Source organism: Rhincodon typus, chromosome 11, assembly GCF_021869965.1.
Source record: "Rhincodon typus isolate 14 chromosome 11, sRhiTyp1.1, whole genome shotgun sequence".
Taxonomy (NCBI): Eukaryota; Metazoa; Chordata; class Chondrichthyes; order Orectolobiformes; family Rhincodontidae; genus Rhincodon; species Rhincodon typus.
In genome coordinates, this window is record NC_063342.1 from 74,016,284 (window position 1) to 74,037,424 (window position 21,141).

A 21,141-nucleotide genomic window follows, 5' to 3' on the forward strand; every position below is an offset into this window, starting at 1 on the left:
TCATACAATTATATACACATTTCTGTAAACTTTGACTTGATTGGATTTAACAAATTATAGATTGAAAGAAATGCTAAAGTTGAGACACAGAACTTGGACAGTTACCTAAGCAATCTCAGTTAAGTTAGCCTTATCAGAAAATGTTTGAAATAAACTAAAGAAGTCCAAGTTAATAGATTAATTCGCAAAGCATCAAAAACAAATTGTAAAGACTTGAACAAAAAAGTGACTAGAAGGAAATAAAATCTACCACGGAACTAGAAATTAATAAATTCATTAATCAGCACATTTTTAAGAACTAAAACTGGTCTAACAGTGAATGAGGTGAGTTATCGATAAGTGAAGAAATAAAAATGGATAGGACCATAGATGTAACTAAAACAAAAGGGTGGACTAAATCAACAAAGAATAAATGTTTGATCAGTTGGACTTTGCCAGAATTGCAAGTAAATGCAGAAATTTTGTCAATGAATAAAAGTCAGCAAATAAATGTATTTGGTGCAAACTTTGCTTTATGCAGCTGGGGAGAAAGAGAAAATTGGCAGCAAAGACATAGATTCTTCCCTTGCTCTGTAATCAGTCACTGAAAGTCTGCAGTCTTCATAAGAAGCAGGATTAAGGATAATGGAACCTGTGTGTTAGGAGCTAACAGGAAACGTAGTCAGGATAACTTTGTCATTTCCCACTGAGAAGGCTATGGTGACTAGCTGCATACCACAGGGATCAGTGCCAGGGTCTTGTTGATTTGTGATCCCATGAATGACCTGGATAAAAGAATCAACTGCATATTTGCCTAGAACCCAAAAATAGGTGAGAAAATAAGTAGTAAGGAGGAGTCTGTAGAGGGATATAGATTGATGAAGTTGAGTACACAAAGCAATAGCAGAAGGAGTATGTATAATGTGGGAAATCTAAGGTTGTCCACTTTGGCAGGCAAAATAGAAAAACAGAAAACTATTCAAAAGGAGAGGGGCATGCAGAATGTAGCAGTATGTATTGATCTCGGTGCCCATGTACATGAACATTTTGCATTCGTATACAGTACAAGTAGTAATTAGGAAGACAAATGAAATGTTACCTTTTAGGACTGGATGGTAAAAATATGGATTATAAAAGTGAAGAAATGTTGCTGCAATCTGAGCATTGGTGAGTCCATACTTAAGAGTACCTCTATGTTTTTGGTTCCCTTACATGAGGAGGAATGTACTTGCGTTCAAATCACTGTGGTAGACAGTTTGTACGATGCTATCTTAGGATGAAAGTTGTGATTTGACAGAATGAAAGGTGACTTAATTAAAATATATTAAGATTTTGAAGGGATTTGACAGGATAATTACTGCGAGGATGTTTGCCCTGAAGCAGGGACCACTAGAACAAGAGTACACAATAAATCTCCTGCTTGAGAGATGATGAGGACTCTCATCTCTTTGAGAATTGTTGGTCTTTGGGAATTTTCTTCTCAAGCGATCAGTAGAAGCTGGGTCATTGAATGTATTCAGTGTTGAGTTAAACTTATTTTTGATTAGTAAGGGAATCAAAGGTGATGGGGGCAGGCTAAAATGTAGTTCAGGCTACAGTCATTCAAGTCATGATTTGTTTGTCTGGTGGACCAGGCCTAAGGGCTCAAAAAGCCTACTCCTACTCATTTTGATCTTCCAATGAGCCGTGTCTGTACGGGTTGGGGCAGTTAAGGATGGCCCTCGATTTAATCTACATTCTGTTGTAAATTAGATCATCTTAGCTGGCATACCGTAATCTGTCTTTGCTAGGTGTCTTGAGTTAATGATGGGAAAATAAGGTCGTTTTCCAACTGTTGATCATTGGAACTGTGTACGAGGATGAGAAAAGGTGATTTTGGTTGTTGAAAATTATATCTCAGTCCTACACCAATGTTCCAGGACTCCACAGGACAGCATCTTCAAGTCCTGAACGAGGTAATTAATGACCTTTCCTCCATCACAAAGCCAGTGAAGCTGGTAATTACAGACAATTCCTCTGATAATGAGTCATTCATGTCTGCATACAGCCAAGCGCGGACAGCTTTCGGATTCAGGCTGATGTGTGACACAATAGGAGAACTAAAAAATCTTCATGACTTTCAGTGGCATTTTCATTGTCAAATGCATTAATGCCATATCTCCTGGAGCAGGTAAGAAACTGGATATTCTGTACTAGGTCACTTGTCTTTTCAAAATCTCTCCATCAGCTGAAAGGCACTTGTCAGAGTCTGAATGAAACACTGTCCACTTGTATGGATGTATGTGGCTACCACAAACTGCACAGAATACTTGCCACCATCCCAGGCAAAGCAGTTCCTATGAACACTGCTTCATCTAGTAACTGAAACAACCAATCAGTCTACCATGCAATGTACTTTGTCTGCTGCTTATACAATTCAAGATGTACTGCCGCAATTTGCCATGGTTTCATTCGATCTGCTGATAACTGTCCTCGCTTGCTTAGCAGGACAAGGACATTGGATGTATGGAATACCTCCTCCAAGTCCCATGTTATCTACATTTGGACATGTATTACCATTTCTTCAATGTCACGGAGTCAAAATCCTTGAATGCACTGTGAGAGTTCCTTCACAAAATATACTTCAGTTCAGAAAGGCCCACAACCACCACCAACTCCTCAGGACAACTAGAGATGGGCAATAAATGCTGACTTCTCCAGTGAAGGGAAAATTAATTGAAACAAGAAGAGGACTCTTTTTCAGCTATGAACTTTTCTACAGTCGATATCCCCCGAGTGTACTTTAATAAAACTCCGCTTTAAATAATAGCAACTTGAATGAAGTGCACAGCATCAAGTGGAAGCCCAAACAAAACCTTTGTGAATCAGGAAAAGGCTATTGTACGGTTTGGATAATGAAGAAGCTGTTTCCGCCTGTTTATTTTGCTGAAATAATGTCTCCTATTACACATGTTTAAAGGCAATATCTCATTAATCACTGCACAATATGAAAAATTTTACAGTTGCGAAGAGATATATATGCATCCTTGATCCTTGAAATCCAATCCTTAAAATTCAATGGAAAGCTCTTCTTTTTCCAAAGATGGGACAGTGATGTTCTTGGTTATATCTGTGAGTGGTCTCAAACAATACCATCAACATTGTGTAGAATGTTATCTGGTTACAACTTCGTTCTTGATCTTCCAATTTCTTCTGAAGAGGGCTGGATGCTTAATGATATGAATATGTGCTCAATGGCTGCAGCCATGTATACATCTCGGAGAGTACACAATAACTTTTCTTTGTGTATACCATGAATTCCAAAAGGTCAGAGGAACATTTAAAGCAGGGATTTTTATTAAATTTGCACTTTTCAATAAATAAATGAAGTGGAAATGCATTTGAACATTTTTGAAGTGATTTATCTTCTAGTTGGCTAATAGTGTATCGATGTAGCATGAAATAAATGTAGAGTGACCACCTGGATTTAGAATTTCAAATTGTCTTCCTGAAATCAAAATTAAACAAATTCATACATTGTAAAATTACCACAGTTGTAACTCCATTCTATTTAATGTCCCTAAATGGGAAAACAACCTAAGCTACTTTAAGGGAGTACTTTCAAACACAAGCTACAACCGAGATATTACGGCAAGTTACTTAAAGTTTGGGCAGAGGGTGGTTTTCGAAAGTATACTAAAACGGGGGAGAGAGGCAGTGAACTTTAGGTAGGAATTCTAGAGGCTAAGGCCAAGGCTGAATTCTGGGTAGGATCATACACTTTATAACTATTACATGGATTTTGTTGAACACGTAATCCTGCTTCCGATGAAACATTGCAGCCTTGCTTTAACTTTGTGGTTCTGATGGAACTAAGAGAATTTGAACTAAAAGTATAATCCAGAAATGGGAATGAGTCTTATTGAAATGAAGTTGTGACTGGAGTGAGCTGCTTTGTTTTGTTTTACTTCTGTTGTACCAAACTGTCCCATCTTTTCCTTCAAATACATTGTAGGTCAATCTCGCCAACCTATGGAAGAAGCCAAGAATACCCTGTTGAGAGACCACTGTATCAGTCGTATAGTGGGGAACTAAAAGAATTTGGTCAAAGCACAGGAAGACCTGTTCAGTGGAAGAGTCAACGGGAAAAATGGGCTGAAACAGCAAGTGTAGAGTCAAGGTCAGGAGATGCTCAGTATGGTGCTATTCATCGTAAAGTTTTTGAGTATGGATATCCTTCCCCAAATCCAAGGAGAATGGGATCAGAACACACAACTCCAACAGGAAGAAACTTGTATCTACAAGAAAAAGAAGGAAACCGAAGCTACCCACCTCCCCCAAGATATCTTGAAGATAATCCATACCACGATCATGATGAACGACCATGTGACAGCAATGAATGGCATGAGCACCGACAAAGTTCTCACAGTGAACGGCACCATGAGCATGACCAATGGCACAATGACTTTGACCAGCGACGCTACCATCAAAATGTGGAAATTCCAACTCATGTCAGATTGTATAACGAAAAACCCAAGAATTTTGGAGGTGATCCACAAATGGATTCCTTTGCCCAGTCATTGCCGACTGCTTCTGGCTGTACAGAATCGTGGCATAACTCAGAAAGCTTTAGAAGCCCTAGTTTCCGCGAGGAAAGACATTCAGGTTCACATTCCCCTGGAAGACGAGCTAAAGAGCTTCTGGATAGGAGCCCCTACCAGAGGAGGTATTGGAATAGAACCATTAAGGTTGTGTTTTGATGTAGACCCTCAACTGAATAAAATGGTCACATTTGGAGTTGAAAATTTAAACTTGAAAGCCCTTTGTCCTAATCTGAAAGCGCGAGCATTTTATGTAAATAGCATGTTCTTCTGAGTTATTTTGAGAAAGAGCAGATTGATGTTTGAAAGCTGATGCTCACTTATTTTTCACTCAGCATCCTGCTGAATGGCTTTCAGAAGGATAAAGGGTTGAACTCGTGACCAAAGCAAAATACTGCTTTGAAGGCATTTGTCCTAAACTTGCTTCAAGTATTACCAAAACTTAATTCTCAATGTCTTCTTTCTACTGCAAGTGTAAACTGCTTTATGTCAAAACAGGTATCCTGATGAGGATGAAGTCAAAGGGTACAGAGAAACTTCTGGAAGAGGCTGGGTGTCTACAAAGCACGAGGTGATAGACCACGAAAGAGATTTAAAATGGAGAGGGGAGAAGTTCCCTCATAATAGGAAAAGCTACCCAACTGCACCATACGATGATTCAGAAAACAGTCATGTTAAAGAGATGCCAAGAGACCGATATAACGATAGCAGCCACTGCGAGGATTTTGTGCAGGTAAAAAGTGGGTTTGCACATTCACCAAGATATCCTGAGATGCATTCCTCTTCCGAGCATCACAAGATATTTTCCAGTGGAAGGCAGCCAGCATATTCAAGCAAAAGTAGAGAGTTTACAAGCAGCTGCTCAAGTAATAAAGAGGTGAGTCGTTTTCACAGTAGCAGTAGGAAATCAGGTACTGATGTGAACAGAAGAGAGGGGCGTCAGTCTGAGTCAGGAAAATATTCCGTTTCTGAGCATTCTTCTAGCAGGTTGCAACATGTATGCAAGAAAGAAGTAAGCTCAAGATCTAGACCTTCAGTAACCAGAGGCCATTCAGATACAGGAAAGGAATTAAGAAAGCACTCCAAATCTTCTGAAGACCACCATGGCAGCACTCACAAGCGATCGAGCCATCGATCTAATGATACGGAAACTTCACGACATGGTACAAAGAGTGAGCGAAACAGAACAACGGAGTCTCTAACCATCAGAATAGATACGAAGAAAACTGTCAACAAGTTCAGGTATTGTCCTTAATTCTTTGGTGATATGAGGCTGGGTAAAGAAATTTCATGCAATCGGTAGTGTATAATGAAAGATTTAGATAGTAGTACCCTAGTTCTCTTACAGAAAGTAGTTTTTCGATTAAGGTTTCCTTAGACCAGGGGTGCCCAAATATTTTCCCACCGAATCCCCATGTCATGACTCAAATTGGCATGCCTCCTCAGTGAGACTTGTAAGAGCTGAGTGAGGTTTGTGGGTTCGGGTGGAACCCAGGTGGGGCTGCAGAATTGAGAGAATTGAGATCATACTTTTCCTAAAAACGTTTGATGCTGACTGTCTCCACACTACGGAGTCAGGTGTTGAGGTAGTTGTTTTGGTCACAACCACAGTTTGAAAAATTTGAAAGATTTAAAGCTGTCTCACAACTCTTCACTCAGTCAGAGCTCCATGGTAGCCATTACTACCACAGAACCTGTGACACCAAACTCCAAATAACAATCCCCATTTTGGGAAGCTCTGCCTTCGACTTGGAGCTACAGCAGTGGCTGAATTACTCGTCTCTCTCTGTGATGCGGTGTTACGATTTACAGCTTATCCAGTTTTTACTCTGGATCATCATTTTCCTTGCTGACTCCTAGCTTTTCTACAAACACTTCAGCTCCTCATGAAAGGAGAAGTGCAGACAGAGAAGAATTTCATCACGAGCCAGAAAATAAACGCAATTGCATTCTTAAGCACCAGGAATTTGATCTATTCTTTAATAGAATCAAGTAGCAAGGAAAGACTGAGAATCGAACAGAGCTTTGGTTGATTTGGTTATTTACCAGAAGTCATGTTAAGAAAAAAAAATTAAATTGAGAAATTCCCACATGAAGATTTTATGGACATCAGGATGTTCTTTCTAGTTTTGGTTCTGGAAAGTTGTTGAAGACTGCATTTATTGTGAAAAGCTGGAGCCAGTGATTAGAAAATTACACGAAAAAAGTTAGCCGTCCTGAACTAAGACCTGGTACTAATGAAGCTAATACTCATTGCAAATGCCTGAGTGCTCGCACTTTCAACTGAAGCATTATATTGGATAGACAATATCTTTCTGCAAACCCAGTTTGTACTGCGGAATTATTTTGCTGTGCGAAAGATCTTGTCAGAATGTCTTATCAAAGGCTGAGAGTGGTTCAGATGGCTCATCTCAGTCGGGCAAAGGGGAATCCAGCATCATTCAGAAGAGGTGGAAATTTTTATAATGGTGTGAATGGTTCACCTGCCACTTCTCAGAAGCTCTGCAGGAGTTGGGTAACTAATTTATATATTCAGAAAGGAGAAGAATTAAATGTGAAAGGGAACAGAATTGTTGGCACCAGAGGCAAAACGATGCTGCCTCCCAGGCCTCGGACTGAATTAGTACAAGGAACCGGAAGGGTGCACAAGATGAAACCGCCAAGGCAGCAAGATTACATTTTATATTACATTGATTTGTACCTCGTGAAGATAATATTTTACAATCAATGAATAGCACACCTGTTAACAAGAATCGATCACAGGAGCATATTTGCATTGGATGGACAGTATCTTTCTGCACGCCACTTATGCTGTAACACTACTTTGCTGTAGGGATACACAATGGATCTTGAGAATAAAATCTACCACTTCCATCTCTACCAAATCTACCACACCATCCAATTGGACTTGGGCAATGTTCAAATGTGTTTTTTACGAAGACCATATTGAGTTAGAACTGGTCAATTGAGCTACAGCCTTATTATGCCATCATTTTGTAATGGCAGAACAACCATTTAATGAAGTCAACTCATTATTCAGTAATGCTAATCAAGAGGTCAGTCAGCTTCTAATTTGAAGTAAATAGCTCTCATACTATGTAATGACCTGCAATATATTAACTTTTTGGTTAACTTCCTTTTGCGTCCTTTATTTAGATTACTATCAAGCTCCTGATTGAATGACGTTACCCAAGCCAATGTCATGAGTGAAAACTGCCAGTTCAAGTTGAGGTCTCCCAGTTCAAATAAAAGGATCCCTCCTGTCGTGATCGTTGCAAATTTCAAGTGTACATATTCAATGCCTCTGTAATAAATAATGAGCAAATTGGCTACAAGTGAACTCAGTAGATTGACATGGGCCGAAGAGGATCTCGAGGACATACAGGCAGTGTCATACTTCACAATGAAAATTGGTTTAGACTTGAAAATCATGCAGCTACTTTTTTTGAATGACACAGTTGAGCAGTGAATGCGTCACGTTGTTTGGTTCTGGGTAGTAATCCAGAAGAACCTGAGGGAAGCAGTAAATTAGAAGTCACACTTCCATTGGGAGCATCTTGTTTCATTATTTCACCTTCTAGGGAGTCCAAACATTATCTTTTGTCATTGAAAAGCATTCCGATCACTGAATAGCTAATCAACACCCTAAAGGTCACTGAACTGGACCGGCCATGTAACGACAAGATCAGAGGCTGGAAATTCAGTAGCCACCAATTACTCACCTTCTGGTTCCACAAAGCCTGTCTAGCTTGTACAAGGCATAAGTCAGGCATGTGTTGGAGTACTAACCACTTGCCAGGATCAGTGCGGGACTAACAATGTTATGAAACTGGGTAACTTCTGGGACAAAGTCTGCTCAATTGGCTCTCAGTCTGTCATCTTAAACATTTATTCTGTCCATCACTGGTATGTAGAGCTGCCTCGTGTACATCTAGAAAATGTATTACAGGAATTTGCCAAAGGCTCCTTCGACAGCATCTTTCGAACCCATGACCTCTACCATTTGAAAGACAAGAGCTAAAGATACGTGGGACACCATCATCTTCAAGTTCCCTCGAAACCACATACTATCCTGACTTGGAATGACTGTATATTGTACCTACATTTGCTGGGTCATAATCCTGGAACTCTAGCAGCACAGTGGGTGCAGGGACTGCAGTGGGTCAGAAAGGCAGTTCACTATCTCCCATCTCCTTCTCATCACCAGTTGAGGATGGAAAATAAATACTGGCTCAGCCAGCAATGGCCACATCCGATTTTCAAAAATACATGTTTTTCAGATGAAGATTCAAGATGACCCAGTGTTCACTGCCATTAGGGAGAGGACATAACATGTGAACAGCTGGCCAAAAATAAGACCAGCATTATCCTTGTTAATCTTCTGATTTTCAGTGTGAATTAAATTAATATTTCAAGATTTGGTTTTAATCTTACTGATGTAGCTAATTGATACATCTGCAGTGGGCTTCAATTAATGGATAACTCAAAACTTTCTTGTTAACTTCGTTTGCTTGGGCCATTAACTGCACCACCTCTACGAAAACGTTGAGAACTGCCAGTTTGAAATTGCATTTTGCTGAGAATTGCCTTGAAGGACAACACATCAATTCATGAAAAAGCCTGAATTTGGATTTCTAGACATGATGTGCCTTTTCATGTGAAATTTCTTTCTGCTCAGCCTCAACTTTCTCAAATATTCAGTCATAAATGTGATGATTTTCCCTTTTGATAACTGCTTTGAAAGCTCAAATCTGTTTCTAAGGATTAAGTCCACTTGAAACAAATGAGTTCTCATGTATGTATAGTCTTGTTCAATTCTGTAGTATGTACTATTCTATAGTATATGTGCAGGTGTTATTTTAGAAGAAGATTTTAAGGAAACCAAAGCCAGATCGTTTAAGGTACGGATATGATTCTCCAAAGTTTTACATATTCTGCTTTACTTCCCTTCTCTGGAATGTAATATCCATGACAATTAATGATTGGTAAAATAGATTGGAATTAATTTAGTATATTTAATAGGCTTAATTTCATGGAGTGCAATTCTTTTTACAAAGTGTTAAAGTACTTGGCTGAGGATGTGGCGAGAAATTATTCTTGCACTGTTCAGTATTTACCAAGAGTTTGTGCTGTTCTCCTCCTCATACGTTCCATAAAGGGGATGTTATCATATAAAACAATGTGTATCTTGCTTCATAATTTCCATATTTCTTTTGGTACAAACATATCATCAGCCTTGTCAAGCCTAAGTTCATGGAAGTTTTCCTTTGTAAAAGGAAGTGGATTTCAGTGGTTCAAGAAGGCAGCACACGACCACCACCTTGAGGCATCTAGGGATAGGCATTAGCACCGACACAGCCAGCATTGCCCACTTTCCATGATTGAATTTTTAAAAAGTGTAGCGTAATAGTTATAGACGTCTAAAGTCAGATTTTTAATCCTAATGTAAACAGGTGTCGATGCCCTAACTTCCAACACTCTATCTCTGAGTGCCATCTCTCATCATTTTAATGGGAAGGCAAATTTAGACAGCTGTGGGAGTATAATTCAGACTTAAGCCATTTTGGAATCCATATCATAGCTGTTCATCTTCCCAAACTGAGCTATTTCCAAACAACTCTGAATTAGTGGCAGATCAGAAAATGAAACGAGCCTCTCTTAATTACAGTATTTACAGTGGACCCCATAGTTTAGAGAACAATTTAGAGATGATATTTGAAGGTTACACCGAGAAATTTTGATATTTAACAGATTGAAAAGGTAACAATGCCTGTGGAACGTTCATTAATAGTTTAGAATTGCCAGTTTCTGTAATTACAAGGTTTGCTGTCTTTGCACTTATGCATATTTAAATGTAATATAGATTCTTTTGATAAAAGTTAATGAATGACTGATACCTGGTTGTGAATTTTTGAATGTATGTGGGGATTTCTCCAGGCCGACATCAAGTCATGCTTCAGAGAGACTAATGTCTCGGGATTTGGTTAGTGTTGGCAAGAAACGGGATGAATTCCATCATGTGTTTGAGCATATGGGTTCGTCATTCGAGGCTAACCCGAACATCTCTTCAGGAGAATTTGCCCAGGAGATAATCACTCTGGTGCACCAGATTAAAGGTTGGACATACATTATGGCATCCTTTTTATTTAGTTGCAAGAAATGCTACTGCTAGTGAGATAATGGTACTAAAAGCGTTGTTTGTTGTTCAATGTCCTAAGAACAGACGATTAAATATTGTCTAAAGGTGCTTAAAACCATGTTAATGGTAACATGTGCGTTCTTCACAATTGTTTAAAATATTGTATATTAACATTGTGAAATCTAGCTTAAAATTGAAGCACTTTCATTTTCTGGTTGCTGAATGTATGAAGTGAATGAGTTGGGGTTGTAGCATTACTTCATTTCATAGTAGATACCAATTCACTTGAGCCTAAAATTGCACATTGTACTTGAAGAGATCAAAGTTGAATTTGAAGGAGACTCATGTGGAACATAAACAACAGGGTAAATTACCTGTGCCGAATGGTGAGTTCCCAAGCTTGGATTGAGTAATATTTGTATATACCACGTGTTTGTCAGTGGCAATGGTATGATGATGATTTTCCATCATTTGCATAGACTAATGAGTGGCATTAGTAAACCCACAGTATTCCTGACCTTTGCAAATGCTCTCATTTTAGCAATTTGGTTAGAATTATTCTGAACTGAATGTTGAGCATATATTTTGTATTGGAAGCCTTGGCCAAATATTAAACCCAACAGTCTCGCAGATTAGTGACCTTCATAAATCAATGGCCCAGAAATGCACGTGGCCAGATATAATCGTTTTTCCAGGGTAGTTTGGAGTTATGCATAGGGACCATGTGGAAATCCTGACACTTCCTTACTGGGAATTGCCTGGGAGATTGAAATTTCTTTGGGTCATATCCTAAGCCCCCAAGAGTTAGAAAATGTGGAGAATTGGAACTCAATTCAGCTATTAGTTACCAATGAAAAGTCAGGGCTTACAAATGTGCTGCAATTCCAAGGTTAAAGCAAGCCCTGAATCCACCTGGCCCCCTGAATTTTCAACTACACTCCTTGCGTTCCACCTTCCTTCCTCCTCCGCCAGCGTCCCCAATCCATTGTCAAGGTGGCTGCTAGACATTCAACTTTAGAGTTAGGCAAAGTTACTGCTTACTGTTTCCACCCTTATCTGCTCCACTGCTGGCTTTGATGTTTCTTGGACTAATCAAAAGACTTGTGTCCAGGTAAGAGCAGGGCAGAATTGATATAAATGTAAGAGGGATAATTTACTCCAAAAGGATCTCTGATACAGATTCCATTCCTGATTGGAATTTCTGGGCCATTATTTATCTCCTGAACATTTAGATGATGGTTAAATATGTTGTTTGTATGTTGTTTACTGCAGTTAATCTCAAGTTAGTGAATTTCCCCTATAACTCCCCCCTTGCTGTCTTACATAAAACTTGAGAGAGGCAAAAGAAAAGCATTCTGGAATTTACTCCAACATTCAAAAAGACCATGGCTGCTGTAATATTTCTGTTCTTACACACGAACCGCTTGGTTCCTTTAATCTCCAAGGGTTGTAACTGTCAGTTATAAATTTTGGCGTATTCGTAGCCCTGTGAACAGAGAATGTCAAAGCTTTGCAACCCACTGAATTATGAAGTCTCTCATCATTGCAATTTGAAATTCTAAACCTTTTAATCTGAGCCTGTGACCTTCCACCTTAGCCAGATGGGGAATAAACCCCATGCTGTTGTCATTATGATCCACATGCTGGTCACCTAGCCAAACAAGTGAACTGATGCCCTCTTCCTCTCACTTAAGTTATTGATGTAGGTTAACTAGCATTGTTTGTTAATTTATATGTTTGCATAAAACACACTTTGCAATAGTTAAAAATATGTCGGTTATATGGACGGGTGAGAATTAAATACATTTCAAGATTTTAGTACGCTGGCATGTAGTGCCATGAGATTTGTACTAACTTCTAAGAATATCTAAAGATACAGTGTCTTAATTTTATGTAAAATCTAGCATTTCTACTTCCCTACTGAGATGTGACCCAAGGTAATGAGTGATCATGATTTTTGTTACAGAAGACCATTTTAAGTCTTCAGATCTAACATTGCATGACCGCTTTTCAAAGTTGCAAAATGCACAGAGTCCTGGAAGAAATGAGGAAAACGCTCGGGGCCCTGAGATACACAGGTATTGTGGTGATACTGCGTGTGTTTTACAGTTTTTCTGAAGCCAGCCTTTTATTCCTTAAGAACATGATATACTTTTTTTTTCCTTTCTGGGAAAGACGGATTGACATGTCTCTGGCAGACTTGCACAACCGAGAAAGGAAACCTGTTGCCAGAAAGGTATTGTACCCTGTTTAGTGTTCCTCATTTCATTCCCTTTTCCATTTGCACTGTAGCTTGTATAACTATTTTCTTATGACTCAAAATGAGGCTGTGAGAATACAAATTGGAATTTATCTATCATCCAACACCACCAGGTGTGCACAAAATTCATATTACACTTGTGCCTGATTAGATAAAGCAGCAAGAAGACAATGAATGGGTACTGAACTGTACAATAAAGCATTGGCAGGTAGGTACAGAAAACCATTTATTATACAACACTGAGTGCCAGGCTGTACTGTGCTCCTGACATCTAGGGGGAAGATTTAAACCCATGCCCTACTAACATTTTTACATCTTTATGCATAGCATGCTTTCACTCATTCCATCTGAGTTAGAGGATCCAGAAGATCACTTGTGTCTGTTCAGCATCAGGTCCATAGCACTTGAGCCCTCTTGTAGCCAGGCTTCTGTCATTCACAATGGTAGCTCAACCTAAATCAACCCTGCCTCCTCAACAAAATTTTTCAGTTTTTTTCCAAATAGGTAACAAAAAACTGACCATGTCCTGTGGATCGAGACAAACCATGTATCTTGATCCAGTTTCTCCTTTGATTTGCTCTAATCCCTGGACGTGTGTTTTATTCTTAAGTGACTGCCTTGACTACTTCCCCTAACCACTCCATTTCCCAGTCTATCAAGTGAGAATATATAACTTTACACTGCTGTTTTTATTAAAGACCCACAGTATTAAACAAAAGGCCTGACCATTCTTGCAGCATTACAAAATTTCAGGCTAAGCTGAGCAAGCAGCTATTGTGAATTTCTCTTCTGGTGCAATTTTACTTGATTTCTCAGAAAAGCTTTTCGTTGGGATGGAATTGGTTGTGTTGTCAAATATTTCTTGGTAAAAATGAAGCCTTACTCTGTTTTTTTGAATCTGCAGTAGCTGGTTTGATTTTACTTGTACCTGTTCTGTAATACTCAGACCAGCACATGGGTTGCTGTAAATCCAGATGATCTTCGTCATGACATAGAGAGAAGGAGGAAGGAAAGATTGCAGGACAAGTATGGGGAGGCCTATCAAGCTCTGGAGCCGACATTTCCCTCACGCAGGTAACTCCCAGGATATCAAAAATGATTTCAAGGTTCTACTCTTAGTATATCCTCACATGTCAATCCACTTCACTGACCGTTCACTGCTGAACAAAGTATTTTTACTTTGGTAATGCTTGAAGCAGGGGTCATTGCAAGTGTTCGGTTGGAAGATATTCCTTGAACTGCTGCAGGAGATAAATAAAAATAGTACTGGACTTAACTCAGCTGAAAGTTAGGTAATTAAAACAACTGGTTTAACTTTTTTTTTCTAATCAACTAGGTCAGCGATGTTATTACACACTTCTGGAGCAGGTTGACTTGAACCCAGGCCTCCTGGTCCAGAGGTAGGATCACTACCACTGTACCACAACAGGGACCACAATATCTGCCGCTCCATCCCTGAGTGATCTCAAACCACCAAACTTTCACTTAAATTAATGTATTGACCAATTGCACCTAAGCCTGGTATTCCCAGCGGTTTCCTAACCAAGTGCTAACCAGACCTGAGTCGGCTTAGCTTGCAAGATCAGACATTTTCAGACTAGTATGGCCTTAGTCATAACAGGTTTTACTTGGGCGTTTTGCACCAGAGGAACAAACTGTCATTCCCTGACTGGGAATTGAACCCAGGCAGCAGAAGTGAGAAGCTGAATCCTAACCACCAGGGAAGGCAACACTATGTCTGTCATCATGAGTGATATTTTAATCAGTCTGTCCAGAGCGTTATGACCCATCTTGGAAGCAGGTGGAATTTAAACCCAGGCCTCCTGGCTCAAAGGTCGGGACACGACCACTGTATCACAAGAGCCCAATCCAGTTTCAGAAGACTTTGAATTTGGGGTCATAAAAGGTGACCTTGGTGTATGATGCCTTGCCTGCTCTGGAGTGCTGCTTTGTTGTGTTAGAATGTAGCTGGAGTTTGGTGAAAGAGGGAAGTATATAATCAATGCCCCTTTCTTGCTCATTGGTGAATACTTTCCGCTCTTTAATGTAAAAGTAAGTAATGCATTAAGGAATGCATACTGCATGTGCTCGATATGTTTGTCCCTAGCAGGCAGGGAAGATGCGCTCGAGTGAGGGAGCCTTGGTTCTCGAGAGGTCGAACGTCTGGTTAAGAGGAAGAAGGATGCTTATGTAAGGTTTAGGAAACAAGGAAGGGAAAAGGCTCTAGAGGGATACAAGTTATCCAGGAAGGAGCTGAAGAACGAGCTTAGGAGAGCCATAAGGGGGCATGAGAAAACCTTGGCAGGCAGGATCAAGAAAAACTCCAAGCCTTTTTACACGTACGTGAGGAATAAGAGAATGACCAGAGAAAGGGTAGGGCCGATCAAGGATTGTAAAGGGAATTTGTGCACGGAGCCTAAAGAGATAGGAGAGATCCTTAATGAATACTTTTCTTCGGTATTCACAACTCAGAGGGACCTAGTTGTAGAGGAGGACAGTGTGAAACAGGCTGGTCGGCTAGAGGAGGTCGATGTTAGTAAGGAAGATGTGCTAGGAATTTTGAGGAAGTTGAAGGTAGATAAGTCCCCCGGGCCTGATGGGATTTATCCAAGGATTCTATGGGAAGCGAGGGAAGAGATCACAGGGCCTTTGGCAATGATCTTTTCGTCCTCACTGTCCACGGGTATAGTGCCGGAAGATTGGAATGAGGCAAACATCATTCCCTTGTTCAAAAAAGGGAATAGGGATAACCTCGGAAATTACAGACCAGTTAGTCTTGGCGGGCAAATTATTGGAAAGGGCTCTGAGAGATAGGATTTATGATCATTTGGAAAGGCACGGTTTGATTCATGATAGTCAGCATGGATTTGTGAGGATCATGCCTCACAAACCTCATTGAATTCTTTGAAGAGGTGACCAAACACATGGATGAAGGTAGAGCAGTGGATGTGGTATACATGGATTTAAGTAAGGCGTTTGACAAGGTTCCCCATGGTAGGCTCTTGCAGAAGGTAAGGAGGCATGGGATAGGGGGAAATGTGGCAGATTGGATTCAGAATTGGCTGACCCTTAGAAGACAAAGGGTGGTAGCGGACGGAAAATATTCAACATGGTGCTCAGTTACGAGTGGTGTACCACAAGGATCTGTCCTGGGTCCTCTCCTATTTGTGATTTTTGTAAATGATTTGGATGAAGGAGTGGAAGGGTGGATTAGTAAGTTCGCAGACGATACAAAGGTGGGTTGCGTTGTGGACAGTGCGGAGGGCTGTTCTAGTTTACAAAGGGACATTGATAGGATGCAGAGCTGGGCTGAGAAGTGGCAGATGGAGTTTAACCCTGAAAAGTGTGAAGTGATACATTTTGGAAGGACAAACTTGAAAGCAGAATACAGGGTTAATGGAAAGATTCTTGGCAGTGTGGAGGAGCAGAGGGATCTTGGGGTTCATGTTCACAGTTCCCTGAAAGCTGCCACCCAGGTGGATAGAGTTGATAAGAAGGTGTATGGTGTGTTAGCTTTCATTAATTGAGGGATTGAGTTCAAGAGCTGTGAAGTTATGCTCCAGCTATACAAAAGCCTGGTTCGGCCACATCTGGAGTATTGTGTCCAGTTCTGGTCGCCTTATTACAGGAAAGATGTGGAAGCGTTGGAAAAGGTGCAGAGGCGATTTACCAGGATGTTGCCTGGAATGGAGGGAAGGTCTTAGGAGGAAAGGTTGAGAGAGCTAGAGCTTTTCTCTTTAGAACGATGAAGGATGAGAGGTGACTTGATAGAGGTGTACAAAATGATCAGAGGTATAGATAGAGTGGACAGCCAGAGACTTTTTCCTAGGGTACAGGTAGCTATTATGAGGGGGCATAGTTTTAAAGTGAGTGGAGGTAGGTTCTTTACTCAGAGAGTGGTAGGGGTGTGGAATGCATTGCCAGAGAGGGTAGTGGAGTCGGCCTCATTAGGGGTATTTAAGCGGCTATTAGATAGGCATATGGATAATAGTATAAGATAGGGGTGGAGTTTAGGTAGACCTTAGGATTAGGGTAAAAGTTCGGCACAACATCGTGTGCCGAAGGGCCTGTACAGTGCTGTACTGTTCTATGTTCTATGTAAAAGTAAGACTTGAGGGAATTTGGGGCATAGGGAAAAGAACAACTTTAAGGAACTCATACGATGCAGAGTGTCAGAGAGATTGTGAATCTGGCAAGAAGCAGCTGAGCAGAGCAGTGGGAAGACTTTCGAAGAAACAGCCCAGTGTTACTGTCGCTCAACCTAGGGGCTGAGCTCCTGAGTGACATCAGGATTCACGAGTGACACAGGGCGAATGGGTGCTGCTGATTGGCTGAGTACAGGCAGTGAGGATTTGTCCTACTATTATTGCTCACTGTTTGTAAAGTCTTTATTTTGTGATTTTTAGTTTGCAAGGGCTGTATTCTGTTTTGATGAGGTCAAGGGAAGAAGGGCCCTGAATTCATTGATATTATTTGATTTTAAGAGCCCTTTAAAAGTTTCATCCAAATGGAAAATCATGTCAAAGAGCTCAAAGCCGTGGTGCGCTATTCCTGCTCTATGTGGAAAGCCAGGCACATTTCCAGTGCCCGGAGCCAGTATGCATACGGGAAGTGTCCAGCTGTCCAAGTGTTTTAGACCTGGATTGGCAGCTGCAGACACCATGGAGCATCGTATAGTGGATAGCATGGATAGTGAGGTGGACACACCACAGGCTAAGACTGCATAGGCAGGAAGGGAATGGGTGACCACCAGCAGAGTAAGAGGATAGGCAGGCAGTGCAGGGAGGGCGAGAGTTACCTGCAACAGTGAAGGAACGGTGATATATTTCCCAGTCAGGATGGTGAGTGGCTTAGTGCCCCCTTCTCACGGGCAACTAGGGACCATTGCAGGTGATGGTGTTTCCATGTATCTACTGCCCTTGTCCTTCTAAATGGAAATGGCTGTGGGTTTGGAAGGTGCTAAGAATCTTTGGTGAATTTCTGCAGTGCATCTTGTAAATAGTACACTGCTGCCACTCAGTGTGGTGGTGGAGGGAGTGGATGCTTGTACTTACGGTGCCAATCAAGCGGCCTGCTTTGATTTGAATGGTGCCAAGCTCCTTGAGTGTTGTTGGAGCTGCACCCATACAGGCAAGTGGGGAGTGTTCTATTGCAGTCCTGACTTGTGCCTTGTAGATGATGGACAGGCTTTGGGGAGTCAGGAGGTGAGTTACTTTCTACAGTTTTTCTAGCCTTCTACAGTTTTCTTGAAGCTGCTGTGTTTGTGTTGCAAGTGCAGTTCAGTTTCCGGTCAGTCCCATTGTGGGTAGAACCATAAAGGAGAAAAGACCCTGAAGGGAGTTGTGTACAGATCTCCTAGCAATGGTCAGGATGTGGGGCAGAAAATAAATCAGATAGAAAAGGTATAGAAGAAAGACACTATTACAATAATCATGGGGGACTTCGATATGCAGGTGAACTGGGAAAATCAAGTTGTGGTAGTAGATCCCAAGAAAAAGAATTCATGGAATGTATCTGAGTTTATTTTTGAGCAACTTGTGGTAGAGCCCAGTAGGGACCAAGTAATTCTATTTTCATATTCCATAAATAATTCTGATAATTCAACCTGATATTACATCTTTTAAAGGAATAATTTAGTATTTTCCATCATATTACAAATTTCTTTCTCTCATGCACAATTTTATTTGACCTTTGGTTTCAGAATAAACTTTTCTGTTTTATAGATCTGAGAGGCCTGAAAAATCTCATTTGCTCACTCGAGTGAAAACGGCAAGAAACCCACGATTTAAAGAACCATCAGTCAGGTTAATGAAGTATCGGGTAAGAATAGTGAAAAGCGGTTATGGTCAGTCAGTTCTTTACAACACATTAACTTGTTAGGTCTGTGTTTTAGAGAAGAGGAAAATATGAGTACATCTGGACCCAAAGCCACTATCATGAAGTGTGCTGAACACCATCTCATCAAAAGAATGTATTTAAGCTTCTGACTATGCACATTTATTTCTACTAAGTTTGTTTACTTCTCCTAAAATCCAGTGTTGCATCTAGCTGTATGACACTGAAATGCTGGACTGACTTGTCCCAGTGCAACTGGTCTACCTGGCATACAATTGTGTACACTCAATTTTAGACTTGTTGCATTGTTTGATCATGTCATTTCTGTTACGGTAGAAATGATCCATATGAGTTTAAAAACAGTCTTTACATGGAATGTGAAATATCATTCTGGTCGTCATGCAAGTAGTTTCTTTCTAAATGTATTGTTTCCAAATATTTGTAGGAAAGCCTGCACAGGGAGGCAACTGTTAGAAAGGCTTCTGTAGCAACAAAAAGAAAAATAGGAGAAACGTCAGAAGAGAGACCCAGAAGTTATCAGAGACCTCTCAAGGTATTTAATCCTGCCTCTGCATGTTTTAAACACACAGCTTATGGTGTAAATCTAAGAAGCAACTTTAACATTTTATTCTACGTACCAATTTAGATTGGCAAAATAAACTGTAGCAATGTATCAGTAAACCAGTTCTGATGAAGAGTCACTTGACTCAAAACGTTAACTTTGCTTTCTTCCCACAGATGCTGCCAGACTTGCTGAGTTTCACTAGCAATTTCTATTTTTGTAGCAGTAAACCCACTCTGGTGTTTGTACTGTTAATGATTTTATGCGTAGTACGCACAAGATAGCTGCAGTTCTTTCTTGGTACTTAGTTTGTTTTTAAATGTAAACTTAAGAATTGGATGTCCACTGTTTGTTGCATGGATATTTGTATGAACGTATCAAGACTATTCTTCAGAAGTATAGATGTTATTGATGATGTATTAAAACCTAACTGACTAAAGGGTAGAGGTCTAGTGAAATTCAAAATGTAACATTTGCTTACCTTTGTGGATTATACATGTGGGATTATTCAAGTAAACTGCTTTCTGTGTAGATATTTTTATTGTAATGAATTTGGGAACAAAACATTGCGAATAGACAGCACACACTCCAACTGCATCTGCTGTTTTTAACATGCCACACTTAGAGAGCAAGATAAGGCAGAAAATGAAAGCTTGTATCAGACATCAAGAACTCAATGCTGTAGAAAGCCAAGAGGAGTATAGAATGTGCAGCGATGAATTTAAAAAGGAAGTAAGGAAAACAAAGAGATGGACAAAAGAATATTGGGAATTAAAATCATGTTGAATTCAAAGATGCCTTACAAAATAGGGATGAAAGAAAAGCTAAGAGAAAAGGAGGGCCCCTGAAAGACCTCAAGGATAACCTGTTCATAACGATGGTGTAGGAAGTGCTGCCTGGTTTATTGTTTACCAGCTACCTGGTTCTGACATTGGGCTTACGTAGCGGAATGCGGTGTGGTGGAAAACTCAGGAGGCAGATGCTTCAGAGGCAAAGAAAACACTGATTTTATTGAGAGACAAGCAAATTGAATATATTTACAGGAAAACAAGGAAGTGAATATCAAACCTGACTACTAATGACTGAGACCTGTCTCTCAGTTAAGCCTTACAGCCAAGACTTGATGTGGTGGGTAAATAGATACTGTGGGTGGCTATTCCCTATGCTAACAGGGAAAAGAGAGAGCAAGTGAGAGAGACACTTTACCTGCTAACCCGAGGTCCTATTCTGCTTCCCTTCCTTAGGGATGCCCTGCACCGTTAGCCCCTGAACCCCACCTTCCCCGATCTAAGACTAGCTAAGCTGGGTTAGAGGGTCTCAATGACCTTAGGCTCACCCATGGAGTCAAAACGCGATTTTGACTGGCTCTTGTCCGTCGTCTCTTGCTGTAGCTGGGACTCTGTGAAGGGCGCAAGTGATGCTAACGGTCAGTCGCAAAGGTGTCAGCTGATAAGGTTAGGTGCGTTTGACCTGGTGGGTGAGTACCTTGGGTTTTCTTTCCTTGCTTGGTGGTCCTTGTGAGCAGGTTGTTGTCTCGGATGGTGGTGGATGTTGCTGGTGTTGCCCTAGTCAGTGTCTTGTGTCTCTGATGCTCTCGGCCAGACGTCGAATGGAGGTTTGTGGTTGATTGGTGTTCGGTGGTTGCGAGGGTTGCTCTTGGTGTGGAGCGTCCTTGGAGTCCTTGACTCGGAGGTGTCCGCAGGAACTTTTCTCTTGATCGGTAAGTCTGACCGATCTCCTTTCCCTTCCTCGTGGCTTTGGTTCATGGACTCCTTCGTATGCGGGG

General features: G+C 40.7%; 1 protein-coding gene across 2 annotated transcripts in view; it reads left to right on the plus strand.

The window, feature by feature from the left end:
- zgc:112982 (BCLAF1 and THRAP3 family member 3) overlaps positions 1-21,141 on the plus strand; it is a 52,214-nt gene that overhangs the window by 13,883 nt on the left and 17,190 nt on the right. For both annotated transcript variants that reach the window (XM_048602663.1, XM_048602664.1), the window contains exons 3-10: positions 3,974-4,684; positions 5,058-5,801; positions 10,497-10,675; positions 12,665-12,776; positions 12,874-12,934; positions 13,905-14,032; positions 18,682-18,778; positions 19,239-19,346. In XM_048602663.1, the coding sequence (XP_048458620.1) occupies positions 3,974-4,684; positions 5,058-5,801; positions 10,497-10,675; positions 12,665-12,776; positions 12,874-12,934; positions 13,905-14,032; positions 18,682-18,778; positions 19,239-19,346 (2,140 nt within the window). The remainder of the gene's footprint in view (positions 1-3,973; positions 4,685-5,057; positions 5,802-10,496; positions 10,676-12,664; positions 12,777-12,873; positions 12,935-13,904; positions 14,033-18,681; positions 18,779-19,238; positions 19,347-21,141) is intronic.